Source organism: Cervus canadensis, chromosome 8, assembly GCF_019320065.1.
Source record: "Cervus canadensis isolate Bull #8, Minnesota chromosome 8, ASM1932006v1, whole genome shotgun sequence".
NCBI lineage: Eukaryota > Metazoa > Chordata > Mammalia > Artiodactyla > Cervidae > Cervus > Cervus canadensis.
In genome coordinates, this window is record NC_057393.1 from 34,418,178 (window position 1) to 34,433,282 (window position 15,105).

Consider the following 15,105-nt stretch of genomic DNA (forward strand, 5'->3'; position numbering starts at 1 on the left):
GCACCTCGACATGGAGAGAGAATTGCCATAATACAAATACATGTTAGTCTCTGACAAGCTAGACTTAAGATACAGCTAAAGAGACTTCTATGTTAGCATACACAGTAATACAAGCAGAAATGATGAAATGTTTGAAAATAAAAACACAACACAAGATCAAGAAACTAAAGTTGTTGGAGGAGAAAAACAGGAATCTATTAATTTTATATCAAAACAATATGTGGATTGAAAAGGTAAATTATATGTGTTTTAGTGTATTTGTGTATTCTGTGTGTGCAATATGCAGTGTTACTCTCTTTATCCTCCAATTGCCAAATGCTGTCACTTTCAACATTCTAGTGGTTTCTTCTGAAATTTTTGTCCTATTTCTGATCAATGACTCTGTTTCTATTTTTTATGAACAGATTTTCAAACAATATCTGATTTCCTGGTATGAGAGCTGAGAATTTACATTTCTATCCCCACCTCATACAAAATACACATACAAATCCCCTTACTCCACTTCCAATATATTTAAACCATAATTTTTAGCTCTTAGAACATTCATTTTAACATCATTCTGACTAAATAAACAATGCTCACTCGTAAGAAAACTATGATTATGCTTCCTTTTGGTACCTTCTTGGACCTTACTATGTTTCTTTAGTTCAAGTCATAAAACTCTGTACCCTGATTTAAGATTATTTCCAAATACTGAGGTAGATGTTTCGAACTCCTAATAATAATTTCCCTATTATTCAGAAGCCACAAACAATCCATCACCTTTTGTCTTTTGTTCTTGGCATCTCCCTTCATACCTGCTTTATTTACCTGATCCATTTAGAAGTGGATATTTTCCAGGCTGCTATCTAGCAACAGCCCTGACACTTTTTCTGCTTCAAGAGTTCTCAAGATTCCTGAAGCCCATGACTTCCTCTGACATGACTTCAGGCATTTGAACATGAAAGTTTGATAGTTGACTTGAATTCTGATGCCTTAGTGAACTCTAATCCTTTATCTATGACATGCTACATCTTTCTGTGTCAGGAAGCTTCCTGTGTGCTGTTTTGGATCTGTCAGGAATCCTCTGAATATTCAGGAATTAAGATGAGAGGCACACCTTTCCTGGGGCTGAGGAATCCCGGAATTTCCTTCATTAGTTTTTCAATACAGTGATAAGTACCCTCTTCCTTCTTATGAACCATACGGTAAAAAGTGATTGTTTACAACTCTCTCACTTTAACAGGGATTGCCTTATGTTTTGTAAGTCTGGAATTTTAATCTTTATCCTTGTTGAGAATAACTACCTTGTAAGACAGTATATATGCCCACACCATGTTGATTAAAACACCTTTGCTCCATCAGAGCTTGGGTCCCCATGTCTTTCTTCCTTTCTTTCCTTCTTTCTCTCTCTCTCTCTATTTCTGGCTGATTCCCTGGAGCGCGAAAGCCGGCTGCGTAACCCAGGGAGTATTTGCCTCTTTCCTTCTTTCACTCTCTCATCATCGACTCCGGACTACCAGGTTCCGGTCCAATAAAGGACCAACATCTCTGAAAGTTTTTGTGATTTTTCTCTTTTATTCTGGTGTTCAGAAATTTCATGACCTGTGTCATGGGCTGGAAATTTTTATTTCATTCACTCTGCTAGACATGTCAAGAGAATTTTCTATCTACATGGTAAAATTTGGAGGCCTTTTCTCCAGAGTGCTCACTCTCTGGAGTTTTTCTCTGGCTGTTCAAATTCAGAAAGCAGGATGGAGAAAGGAGCTAAGAGTCCCTGAATTCATGAAGAGGATTTCCTAACCTTTCCTCCAAATCGTGACCTCACGCTTTGCCCCTGTCTCTGCCCAGTGTCCTGACTGTAAAGTCTCTTAGTTTCAGTTTCTCTAGGCAATAAGCTTCTCTCATCCTATTGGGGAAAGAATGATCTGATAAAAGGAGCTGTCAAAGGGTTGTGACTGGGACAGTTACCTTTATCAGCCTATTTCTCCCTCCATCCTCTTTGACTCTTGGTACTTATAAATACTGAAACTTACAGGATGGTAAGGACACAAATGACTCTCCTTATTATACAACTTCCTCTTCTGACATATAGGCCATAACTTCATTCTCTGTCTGACTTCACTGTCACCTCTCAATATGCTCTGTGTTTCAAAAATTTGTTTAAGATGTGTTGGCTGCCTCTCCAGTTTTAAAAAGCTAACTCTGGCCTGTTAGGCTATGGTCATTTTACTGAAACCCTAACACAACAGAAGATCATGTGTATTTCTAAACTGCTGTTCACAACTGTTAACTCTTTAAAGGTTAATTTCTAACAAAAAGTTATTTGCAAAGGATAAAATTATTGACCCCAAACCCCACCACTATCAAATTCTTATTTTGGTAAGAAATATTTTCCCGGGAATAAACTTCTTGACTAATAAAATTCCTTTATATGAACATCTTAAACCAATTCCCCGTGAATAACTTTTTAAAGCACTCACAACACTGAAATTTTCATCAGGCAGTCTCACAAAATTTCCAGGATTTCCATTTATGTTTCAAAAAGCAGAATTTCCATTTTCCGTGTCCTGGCTTTAGAACCCTGCATTTTCAGAATGAGGAAACTCCAGAGTGATCTTTCCATAAGAAAGCCATTATGCAACCACAGGCCAACTCATGCTGGCTATGCCCACTACATGTGACCTTCCATGAAATCCAAATGCTACTACGTTGATTTTCCTACCTTTCACAGTGTCTTCACTCCTGTCATCCTGCTATATCATGTAAAGATGTCCCATTACTTTCCCTTCACTAAATCTGAAAAACATTAAGGTGCTCAAACAGAGATTTAAGGGCTTCCCTTGTGTCTTGGTCCTTAAAGAATCTGCCTGCAATGCAAGAGATTGCCTGCAATGCAGGAGACCTGGGCTTGATCCCTGGGTCAGGAAGATTCCCTGGAGAAGGAAATGGCAAACCACTCCAGTATTCTAGTCTGGGAAATCCCATGGACAGAGGAGCCCAGCAGGCTATAGTCCATGGGGTCTTAAGAGTTGGACATGACTTAGAGACTAAATCACCACAAGAAAAACAAGGTGGAAAGCACTCCTAGTCTCTTTCCAATATCTTTTCTGAAATCACCCTGCCCAGCATGTTATCATACCTGTGACCTCTGGGTGCTTCAGCAGGAGGAGAAGCCCATATCTCAGCGTGGTGCTCGTTGTCTCTGTCCCAGCTCCAAACAAATCAGATACAGTGATTGTCAGGTTTTCAAATGTATATTCTGATTGATGATTGTGTTTTTCCTAGGAATGATTTGATTTTTTAAAAATTAGAAAGCATACCAAAAGCAGGTAAACATGGCCCATCAACAAGTAAAAAACAAGTCAACACAAATGATTCCTGATGAACCCCAGACATATTGGATTTACTTGATAAAAAGTTTAAAATTCATGTCTTAAACTGGCTCAAAGAGCTGAAGAAAACCACATACAAGAACTAAAGCAAATCAGGAAAATATATATACAAGTGAGGAATAATGAGAAAAGTACTATAAAAAGGAACCAAAGAGAAACTTTGGAGCTGAAAAGTACAATAATTGAAATTTCAAAAAAAAAAAAATTATCAGAATTTTTCAACAGCAGACTGGAGGAAGCCCAAAAAAAAAAAAACCATCAAACATGAAGCCAGGAGAACAGAAATTTCCTGTGAATAACAGGAAGAAAAAGGAAGAAAGAAAACAACTGGAACTCAAACAAGTATACCAATATCCACTTAGTGGGAGCCCCAGAAAAGAAAGAGAGAAGAAATAAAAAATAAATATTTAAAAAAAGAATGGCTGAAGACTTCCAAAATTTGGTGAAATACATGAATGTATGAATAAAAGAAGCTAAACAAACTCCAAGAATATTGAAGTCAAAAAGACCCAGAGCAAGGTGTATTTTAATCAAACTGTCAAAAGCCAAAACTAGAGAATGTTTGAAGTGTCAAAGGAAAAGTGACTCCCTTGTACACACTCCCTGAAGTGTACAAAGGACCCACAATAGCATAATATATCATTTTTCTCCAAAAACTGTGGAAACCATAAATCAGTGGAAAGATATTAAGTCCTCAGTGTAAAAATGTCAACCAAAAATTCTATATCTGGCACAACTATCTCTCCACAAAATAGGTGATAGAAGACATCCCCAAAATAAAACCTAAGGGGTTCCTTTTTAAAAGACTGGCCCTACAAGAAATGCTAAATGGAATCACCTTTCAGGTTAAAACGAAAGGTATTCCATGATAATTCAAATCCAGATTGACAAATAAATATTTTTGGTAAAAATAATAATGTAGGTAAATACTAAAGCTAATATTATTTTATCCTAGTATAAAAACTCTTCTTTTCTATATTATCTAATAGAAAATTGAATAAAAATCATTAGAAATACCTTTTCTAGGCAGAAAAGATATAAAGATGAAATTTATAACATCAACAAAATAGAGGGAGATGACATTGGCTGGGAGCAGAGTTAACATATGCAATTTGAAGCTACTGTGGAAGCACTTTATACTGGACTGCTATATATTTAGGATGTTAACAGTAATCCCCATTCTAAGAAATCAATTAAAAAATAACACAAAAAATTTGAAGAGGGCATTAAAAAGGTGCCTGCAAAATTGATCAAACAAAAAATATGTTTATAATGGAAAAATTGAGAAACAGAAATCATAAAATGCTTTGGAGCAAAAAAAGGCAGAACAGAAATAAAGCCATTAATATTAAACTAATTCTTCAATATTAATTAAAGTCACTTTGACTAAAACTCACAATTTAAGACAGATATTTAAAGAACAAAAATTTAAACTGTATGTATACACACACACACACACACACACACACACACATGTATAAGCTATTATATATCAATAATATATCCATACATGTATAGAATATAATTCAGGCATGCAAAAGAAGAAAATCCTAACACTTGTGATATCATGAAGGATGGCCCTTGAAGTTATCACAGTAAATGAAACAGATCAGATACAGAAAGATAACTACCATATGATCAAACTTACATGTGAAATATTTTAAAAATCTGATCTCAGAGAACACATTGGCTGCCAGAGACGGGGAGTGGTCAAGATGAATAAAGGAACTCAAAAGGTACAAAATTCCAGTTATAAAATAAATAAGTCATGGGTAACTACTACACAGCATGATGACTATGGTTAATACTGTATTGTATCTCTGAAAGTTTCTAAGAAAGTAAATCCTAAAAATTCTCATGTTCTCATTACAAGAAAGAAAACCTATAACCATGTGTGAATGGATGGTAACTACATTTATTATGCTAATCATCTTGTGATATATACATATATTGAATCACTATGTTGTATATCTATAATTAATATATTTTATGTCAATTCTTTTCAATTAAAAATTGCATATTGTCTACAAGAAACCCACTTATGACTGAAAGATACAAATATGTTGAATGAAAAAGACAGAAAAAGATTTTGCAAGCAGTGAGTAACCAAATACAGCAGGAATGTTAAAAAAAAAAAAAAAGTTAGATTTTAATCAAAAAGAAATTAAATGGAACAAATAAGAATGGAGTATTTTTTTTACTGGATCAACAAAGATGAATTCTTCAAGAAGCTATAACATTATACATCTATATGTGGGCTTCTCCAGTGGCTCAGCAGTAAAGAATCTGCCTGCGGGTTTGATCCCTAGGTTGGGAAGATTCCATGTAGAAGAAAATGGCAACCCACTCCAGTATTCTCACTTGGGACATCCCATGAACAAAGAAGTGTAATGGGCTACAGTCCGTGGGGTCACAAAAGAGTCAGCCAGAACTTAGCTGCTAAGCAACAACAATAACAACACCATCTATGTGCACCAAACAACAGAGCCACAAAATATATGAAGTAAACATTGAAATAATTGAAAGGATAAATGAAGAGTTCTATAATAATAGTAGGAGACAGGCTTAGTATTACACTAGACACAGTGAAGAAGTAATCTGTGAACTTGGGGATATCACAGTAGAAACCTCTAAAACAAAGAGAAAGAGACTTTAAAAAGAGAGGCAGAAAAAGGAAAAAGCAAATCTAAGGACTATGGGACAAGTTCAAAATGTGTAACATACTCATATTGGGAATTCCAGAAGGAAAAGTAAGAGTAAAAGAAGTAGAAAAAAAATATTTGAGACAATAATGAATCAGAATTTCCCCAAAATTAGTATCATACACCAAACTACAGATCTAAGAAACTCAAAGAACACTGATTAAAATATTGCCAAAAAACAAATCCTACTCTAGGCATACATTTTCAAACTACAAAAAGTCAAAGGTAAATTTAAAATTCTCAAAAAGCCAAAAGTAAAAAGTGCCTTACTTAAGAGGAAAAAGGATGAGAATAATTCTGACTTTCCCTCACATACCTTGTAAGTATGAAGACAGTGGAGTGAAATATTTAAAGTGTTGAGGAAAAGAAACCATAAACCAAGACTGTGTACCCTGCAAAATGATGTTTCCACAGGGAAAGAAATAAAGAACTGCTCAGACCAAAAAAAAAAGAAATAATCTGTTACCAGTATGACTACCTTGCCCCAGCAATCCCACTTCTGGGCATACACACTGAGGAAATCAGATCTGAAAGAGACACGTGCACCCCAATGTTCATCGCAGCACTGTTTATAATAGCCAGGACATGGAAGCAACCTAGATGCCCATCAGCAGATGAATGGATAAGGAAGCTGTGGTACATATACACCATGGAATATTTACTCAGCCATTAAAAAGAATTCATTTGAACCAGTCCTAATGAGATGGATGAAGCTGGAGCCCATTATACAGAGTGAAGTAAGCCAGAAAGATAAAGAACATTACAGCATACTAACACATATATATGGAATTTAGAAAGGTGATAATGATAACCCTACATGCAAAACAGAAAAAGAGACACAGAAATACAGAACAGACTTTTGAACTCTGTGGGAGAATGTGAGGGTGGGATATTTCAAAAGAACAGCATGTATACTATCTATGGTGAAACAGATCACCAGCCCAGGTGGGATGCATGAGACAAGTGCTCTGGCCTGGTGCACTGGGAAGACCCAGAGGAATCGGGTGGAGAGGGAGGTGGGAGGGGGGATCGGGATTGGGAATAAAGACCTGCCCTCTGTAGTTGAAATAAAAAAAAAAAAAAAGAAGTTCTTTGGAGAGAAGGAAAATCATATCAATCAAAACCACATCTACATAAAGAAATAAAGAATTACAAAGAAAAGAATGCATAAACATTAAAAAGTTTTCTTTTCCTCATTCATAATTGATTTAACAGCTAAAAGTTCAAAATAACAACAATGTATTTGATGGAGTAATGCTTATGAATACTTCATATATAAATATATATATGCTTACATACAGGTGGAATGAATGACAGCATGCTACAAGGGATGGAAGGGAAGAATTAGAATTATGTTGTTACTATGAGATAGTTACTCTGACAGTGAAATGGTACAGGAACAACTAGGTGCAGGAAAAACACAGGACATAACCCTGTGTTTGTGTTTGTTTCCTTAATGAACAGTGACATTGAATGGACCCTGTCTCACTCCATATAAAAAATTTAACTCAAAATAGATGAAAAATTTAAATATGATACACACATATATATTTAATGCCTAACTCAAAGAAACTCACAGGAAAAGAGAGCAGAATAGCAACTATCAGAAGTTGGGGTGGTGGTACCAGGAGAAATAGGGAGATAATTGGTCAAAGGATAAAAACCTCCAGGTGTGAGATGAATACGTTTGAGGGATCTAATGTACATTATGGTGGTTATAGCTAACAATACTGTATTATACACTTGAAAGTTGCTAACAAAGTGTTAAATGTACTCACCATAAAAAAAGGAAATAGTAATTATGTGAGTAGATAGAGGACTTAACCCAATGCTAGTGTGGTAAGCCTGGTGGCTCAGACGGCAAAGTGTCTGCCTACAATGTGGGAGACCCAGGTTCGATCCCTGGGTTGGAAGATCCCCTGGAGAAGGAAATGGCAACCCACTCCAGTGTTCTTGCCTGGAAAATCCCATGGATGGAGGAGCGTGGTGGGCTACAGTCCACGGCTCGCAAAGAGTCAGACACGACTGAGAAACTTCACTTAGTGTGGTAATCACTCTATAATATGTATGTGTATCAAATTAACACAGTGCCCAGTGCTCTCTGACAACCTGGAGGGGTGGGATGCGGTGGGATGGGGTGGGATGCGGTGGGAGGGAAGATCAAGAGGACAGAGACATATGTATATCTATGGCTGATCTATGTTTATGTAGGGGCAGAAACTAACACAATATTGTAAAGCAATTATCCTCCAATTAAAAATAAATTCTAAAAAAAAACAGAAAAATACTTTACAAGAGTTAAATCTATAAAACACTTAGAAGAAAACATTGTACTATAGCTTTAGAAACTCAGAAATGGCAACCAATTCTTAAATTTGACACCAAAGTAACAAATATACATATGTGTGTACATATGTATTTGTCTAATATATATCATATTTCAATAAAATTAAAATGTTTATGTATCAAAAGCATAATGAAAGATGTGAAATGACAACCAATATGTTGGAAAAACAGCTCAACAACAATGACAGGTGCCCAGTTTTAAAAAGGCAAAGGACTTGCATGATATTTCTCCAAACAAGAAAATACACTCAACGTCACTCTTCATTAAGGAAACACAAAATATAGTCACAACCAGATACAACTTCACATTACCTAAGCAAGCTTTAATAGTGTTAAAAATTAGAAAGTAAGAATTGGCAATTATGTGGGAAAATAGGAACTCTATACATTGCTGCCGGGAATATAAATGCTGCAGTCACTGTTGGAAAGTCTGGCTATTCCTCAAATGTTAGACATAAAATTATTAATATCATATGTCTTCTCAATTCCACTTCAAGGAAAATATCAAACAAAAAGGAAAATGTGCCCATGAAGAAATTTGTACACAAATATTAGTAGCAGTCTCTTTCAGAACACCCAAAGAAAAACAACACAAATGTTGACCAATCTGTGGATGCATAAAAAATCATAGTACACACATACAATTGAATACTGTTCAGCCATAAATGAAAAAAACAAAGTGCTCATACATATTACAACTTAGAAAATGCTCCAAAACATTATATTGGGTGAAAGAAGCCAGAAACAAAAGGGGCAATGCTATGATTCCTTTTATACAATGAATCCATAAAAGGCAAATCATAGACATAAAGCAGATTAAGTTGACACATGCTGGGGTGGAGAGAATGGACAGCAATCATTTAATACACAGCATATGCTTCTGTACAGTGATGAGAAAGTTTTGAAACAAGAACTAGTGATCACACAACATTGTGAATGCACGACATACAACCAAAATGTACACTATTAATTGTATGGCATGCAAAAGATATTAAGAAAGGGTGGCAAGATACACAGAAGAACTATACAGAAAAGATCTTAATGACCCAGACAACCATGATGGTGTGATCACTCACCTCGAGCCAGACATCATGGAGTCCAAAGTGAGGCAAGCCTTGGGAAGCATCACTACGAACAAAGCTAGTGGAGGTGATGGAATTACAGCTGATCTATTTCATGTTTTAAAAGACGATGCTTTTACAGTGCTGCACTCAACATGCCAGCAAATTTGGGAAACTCAGCAGAGGCCACAGGACTGGAAAAGGTCAGTTTTCATTCCAATCCCAAAGAAAGGCAATGCCAAAAATGTTCAAACTACCACACAGTTGCACTCATCTTACACACTAGCAAAGTAATGCTCAAAATTCTCCAAGCTAGGCTTCAACAGTACCTGAAGCAAGATCTTCCAGATGTTCAAGCTGGATTTAGAAAAGGCAGAGGAACTAGAGAGCAAATTGCCAAAATCCATTGGATCACAGAAAAAGCAAGAGAGTTCCAGAAAATCCTCTACTTCTGCTTTATTGACTATGCCAAATCCTTTGACTGTGTGGATCACAGCAAACTGTGAAAAATTCTTCAAGAGATGGGAATACCAGACCACCTGACCTGCCTCCTGAGAAATCTGTATACAGGTCAAGAAGCAACAGTTAGAACCAGACATGGAACAACAGACTGGTTCAAAATTGGCAAAGGAGTACATCAATGCTATATATTGTCACCCTGCTTATTTAACTTACATGCAGAGTACATCACATGTAATGCCAGGCCGGATGAAGCCCAAGCTGGAATCAAGACTGCCAGAAGAAATACCAATAACCTCAGATACACAGACGACACCACCCTTATGGCAGAAAGCAAAGAGGAACTAAAGGGCCTCATGATGAAAGTGAAAGAGGAGAATGAAAAAGTTGGCTTAAGATTCAACACTCAAAAAACAAAGATCATGGCATCCAGTCCCATCACTTCCTGGCAAATAGATGGGGAAACAATGGAAACAGTGAGATACTTTATTTTCTTGGGTTCCAAAATCACTGCAGATGGTGACTGCAGCCATGAAATTAAAAGACACTCGCTCGTTGGAAGAAAAGCTATCTATGATTAACCTAGACAGCATATTAAAAAGCAGACATTACTTTGCCAGCAAAGGTCCATCTAGTCAAATCTGTGGTTTTTCCAGGAGTCATGTATAGACGTGAGAGTTAGACCATAAGAAAACTGAGTGCTGAAGAAATGATGCTTTTGAATTGTAGTGTTGGAGAAGACTCTTAAGAGTCCCTTGGACTGCAAGGAGACCCAACCAGTCAACACTAAAGGAAATCAGCCCTGAATATTCATTGGAAGGACTGATGTTGAAGCTGAAGCTCCAATATTTTGGCCACTTAATTCAAAGAACTGACTCATTGGAAAAGACCCTGATGCTGGGAAAAACTGAAGGCAGGTGGAGAAGGGGACAACAGAGGATGAGATGGTTGAATGGCATCACCCATTCAATGGACATGAGTTTGAATACGCTCTGGGAGTAGGTGATGGACAGGGAAGCCTGGTGTGCTACAGTCCACAGGGACACAAAGAATCAGACATGCCTGAGCGACTGAACTGAATTTATGTGAATTTCACCTTAATTTTTCAAATAACATTAGTCCATAAATTGATTGACAGATTTCACACAATCTCTATAAAAATCACCACTGATTTCTTTGCATAAATTGACAAGTTTATCCTAAATTTAAGGGGCACAGAAAAGCCAAAACAATCTTACAAAATGACCAAAAATTAGAGGTCTCACACTACTCAACTTCAAAACTAATTATGAAACTAGTAATTAAGATGTCTAGATGATGTGCCACTGATGTAAAAACTGACATTTAGATTACTGAAACGGATGCCAGATTGCACAAATGCTCAAATTATGAGTCAGTTGATTTCCGACAAAGTTGCCAAGATAATTCATGTGGGAAAAATGGTCTTTCCAACACGTAGTGCAGGGTTCATGCTCAGAATCATATAATATTAATATAACTCCATATCTTTGCTAATCAATTTACTTTACACTCAATTAAGGCTTCTTCTGTCTACACACCTACTCTTTGCCATCACATGCCTATGTAAACAGCATCATACATACATCATTCATCCATCTCATATTCCCTCCCTTGTCCTTCGATGCAAATATGTTGATACCAGCCAAGCAGGAAGCCCAGTTAGAGCTAGTCATCCTTCTTTATTCCCTTTACACTGTGTGTGCTATGATCACGTTCATCATCATATTACACCATGATATTTTGTTACTTTTAACTAGTTGTTATCAGTTTCCAATTCACCTATGACATCATTCTGCTTCTTCTTAGGTAGATTATTAGCACCCAAAGAGCAAAATCAAGGTATTTCACTTATTTAATGACTAAATATTACATCTTCATAATGCTTAGCATAGATTCATGCACACAAGTACTTAAAATGCTTGTCAGCATTGCTTGCCAAACAACTGAAACATCCCTGGTAAATACAGAAGATTCAATGATCTATAAAATGCACAAGTAATCAAATAATTGAACTGTCTTTAACCTATTACCTGCTCCATCTTGATCAGGAAGCAATCAATAAAGTCTCGAGGATTGTTAATATCCAGGGATGCTTGGTGTTCCCTTGTTTTCTCCAAAACATAATTTTTTACATAAGCAATATTTGTAATAAGTTTTTTATAACTATAACTCCATGGGAAAAAATCAAGGAGCACAGGGAAAGTATTGAGGACCTAGAAGAGAAAACTATGGTTTATTAAATAAATAAACAGTTAAAACTTACATGCCAAGTCCTGGTTGGAAACTGTAGTATAAATATTAAAATAAATCTGGTCTCTAAATGTTGAGGAGTATTTTTATTATACAAATACATAGTTTTCTATGCTGATAGAAGTATTTCAAAGAGAAAATTCTGGTCAGGGATCAAAAATAATAATCATTTCCTATACCTACATATCATGTTTCCAGTATGAAAACATCTTTACATCAATTCTGCCTGTTTTTTACATCAGTTCTTCTCTATAATCATGAAATAAGGGTTGGCACAAAGGACAATGACTCACATTTTGTAGATGACAACGGAGGTTAAGAGAGTTTGCACAGACTGATATAGAGCACAGAGCTGGTCCCTGATGTTTCTACCTCTGTCTCATAGACTCAAACATAAAATAAGTATTTTATTAATAGGACTGAAAAGGTCCTAAGTGAAAAAAAGTGAAAGGGAAGTCGCTCAGTCATGTCCGACTCTTTACAACCCCATGGACTGTAGCCCACCAGGCTCCTCTGTCCATGGGATTTTCCAGGCAAGAGGACTGGAGTGGGTTGTCATTTCCTTCTCCAGAAAGGGTCCTAAAGACACCATGAAACTCAACGTTTTTTGGCTAAAGTAACTGAGCACCAGAGCACTTAAGTGACCTCTGTAAGTTCACACCACTGTCTTTTAGGCAGAAGGCAGAACGTGTCAGCTCAGTATAGAGTACACCTGTGATGTTGGTTTGTGGTTCCTACCTAAAAGATATCCCATTTTTTGCAATCCCCAAAGCAATTACCTTGCCAGTTAGGATGCCAGGTGAAGCATCAAACAGTCCTAACCTAGTCAGTGTCCCCTAGCTGCACTCTTTCACTCAAAGGAGATATTCTCCTGCTTCCTAAATGCAGATATTTCTGCCAACTAAGGTGGTTAAGTAGTATCTAGGTGGAGACTGAATGACAAGACTTGTAAGTAATGGAAGCCTTTCCAGAAGGGCCTGGAATTCCTTCTGTTGCTGTGGGCATGCTTTGGGGATGTTACCAAAGTAGTTTATGGAAACTGAGCTTTTAAAATTGGTAGAAAAACCACTGAACAGTGTCAACAGGACTGAATTGCAGGCATGTATTTTCCTGTCTCGGAGAAGGCAATGGTGCCCCACTCCAGTTCTCTTGCCTGGAAAATCCCATGGATGGAGGAGACTGGTAGGCTGTGGTCCATGGGGTCGCCAAGAGTTGGACACAACTGAGCAACTTCACTTTCACTTTTCTCTTTCACACATTGGAGACGGAAATGGCAACCCGCTCCAGTGTTCTTGCCTGGAGAATCCAAGGGATGGGGAGCCTGGTGGGCTGCCGTCTATGGGATCACACGGAGTCGGACACGACTGAAGTGACTTAGCAGCAGCAGCAGCAGCATTTTCCTATCTAACATTAAAGGGTTCAGCCAGCAGCCCCAGATGAGCACTCCATGATGCTAAGCTCTGGGCAGTACTGTGCTCTTCACAGTTTCACCTCACAGCTTGGTGTATAGAGAGATCTGGACCTCATGGGAAAAAGAGAATAAATGATTCCTCGAGAAGAAAGGCCCTTGGCCTCACCTGCATCCACGGAGAGCCTAGAATCTTGATATTTTCATTTATTGTTTTCATTAGATTTAGAAAAGTCTGATCTTTATAATCAAAACGGTTCTGGAAAATAATGGAGCAGATCACATTGCAGGGAGCACAGCCCAGGATGAAAGTGGGATCACAGGGCAACCCTGAAGAATAACAAACATGTAAACACATCATTAAAACATACACATGAAACACTTTATTTTTGAAACAACAGGTAGACTGTTAGAAACTTTAAATCAATATTTCTTGTACAAAATCCCTTAACAGCAAAATATTCCAAATCAAAAATTGACACATCACTTTTGCCTTAATCTGAAAGACCATGTTAACCTATTTAAATAAGGTCTATCTATTCATTTATCTTTACATTGTATTGATGTATAGTCTATTTACATTGTTAATTTCTACTGTACAGAAAATTGTTTCAGTTATACACACATACATATATATATATTGTTTTTCAAATTTTTTTCCATTATGGTTTATCACAGGATATTTAATATAGTTCCCTGTTAGAGGCAATAGTACCCTGTAGTTTATCCATTATATTTATAATAGTTTACCTATGCTAATCCAAACTTCCAATCCTTCCCTCCCCCACTGCTGGAAGTCTATTCTTTATGTCTGTGAGTCTGTGTTTTTCACAGATATACTCATTTGTGTCACATTTTAGATTCCACATACAACTGATATCATATGATATTTGTCTTTGTCATTCTGACTTACTTCATTTAGTATGATAATCTCTAAGTCCATCCATGTTGCTGCAAATGGTATTTAAATAATGTTTTGTTTTTTTTAAAAAATCAATCCAGGGACTTCCCTGGCCGTCTAGTGGTTAAAACTCCACGCTTCCACTTCAGGCAGTACAGATGGGATCCTTTGTCAGGGAACTAAGATCTCACACACCACATGGCACAGCCATAAAATTTAAAATAAATTCAATTCATATTCACTGCCTTTTCTTATATCTTTTTCACCTAAGGTATCTGTTAATTTGAAAGGTGAATAATGAAAATGCTGAAGAGACCATTTTCACATCATTTAATTACTAACATTATCAGTGCTGAGTATCATAAACACTGACATAGGAAAATGGGAACAGTTAGGGACCTCCAAATGTTTTTTATATAATGAATATTTGAAAGAGAAAAGAAATATATAATGAATATTTGCAGAATCAGCAATGAAGAAGCTAAAGAGAGAGAGATTGTAGACTTCGTGTATTTGAAAAAGTAAATGTATAAAAGCAGGAAGAATCCATGCTACATGAGAAGAAAAACTAATATGAGTGAAC

General features: G+C 36.7%; 1 protein-coding gene across 3 annotated transcripts in view; it reads right to left on the reverse strand.

Moving 5' to 3' along the window:
- Nucleotides 1-15,105, reverse strand: part of LOC122446106 (cytochrome P450 2C19-like) — a 46,680-nt gene that overhangs the window by 15,264 nt on the left and 16,311 nt on the right. For all 3 annotated transcript variants that reach the window (XM_043475930.1, XM_043475928.1, XM_043475929.1), the window contains exons 4-6: nucleotides 13,791-13,951; nucleotides 11,994-12,176; nucleotides 3,122-3,263 (exon numbers count right to left, since the gene is read on the reverse strand). In XM_043475930.1, the coding sequence (XP_043331865.1) occupies nucleotides 3,122-3,263; nucleotides 11,994-12,176; nucleotides 13,791-13,951 (486 nt within the window). The remainder of the gene's footprint in view (nucleotides 1-3,121; nucleotides 3,264-11,993; nucleotides 12,177-13,790; nucleotides 13,952-15,105) is intronic.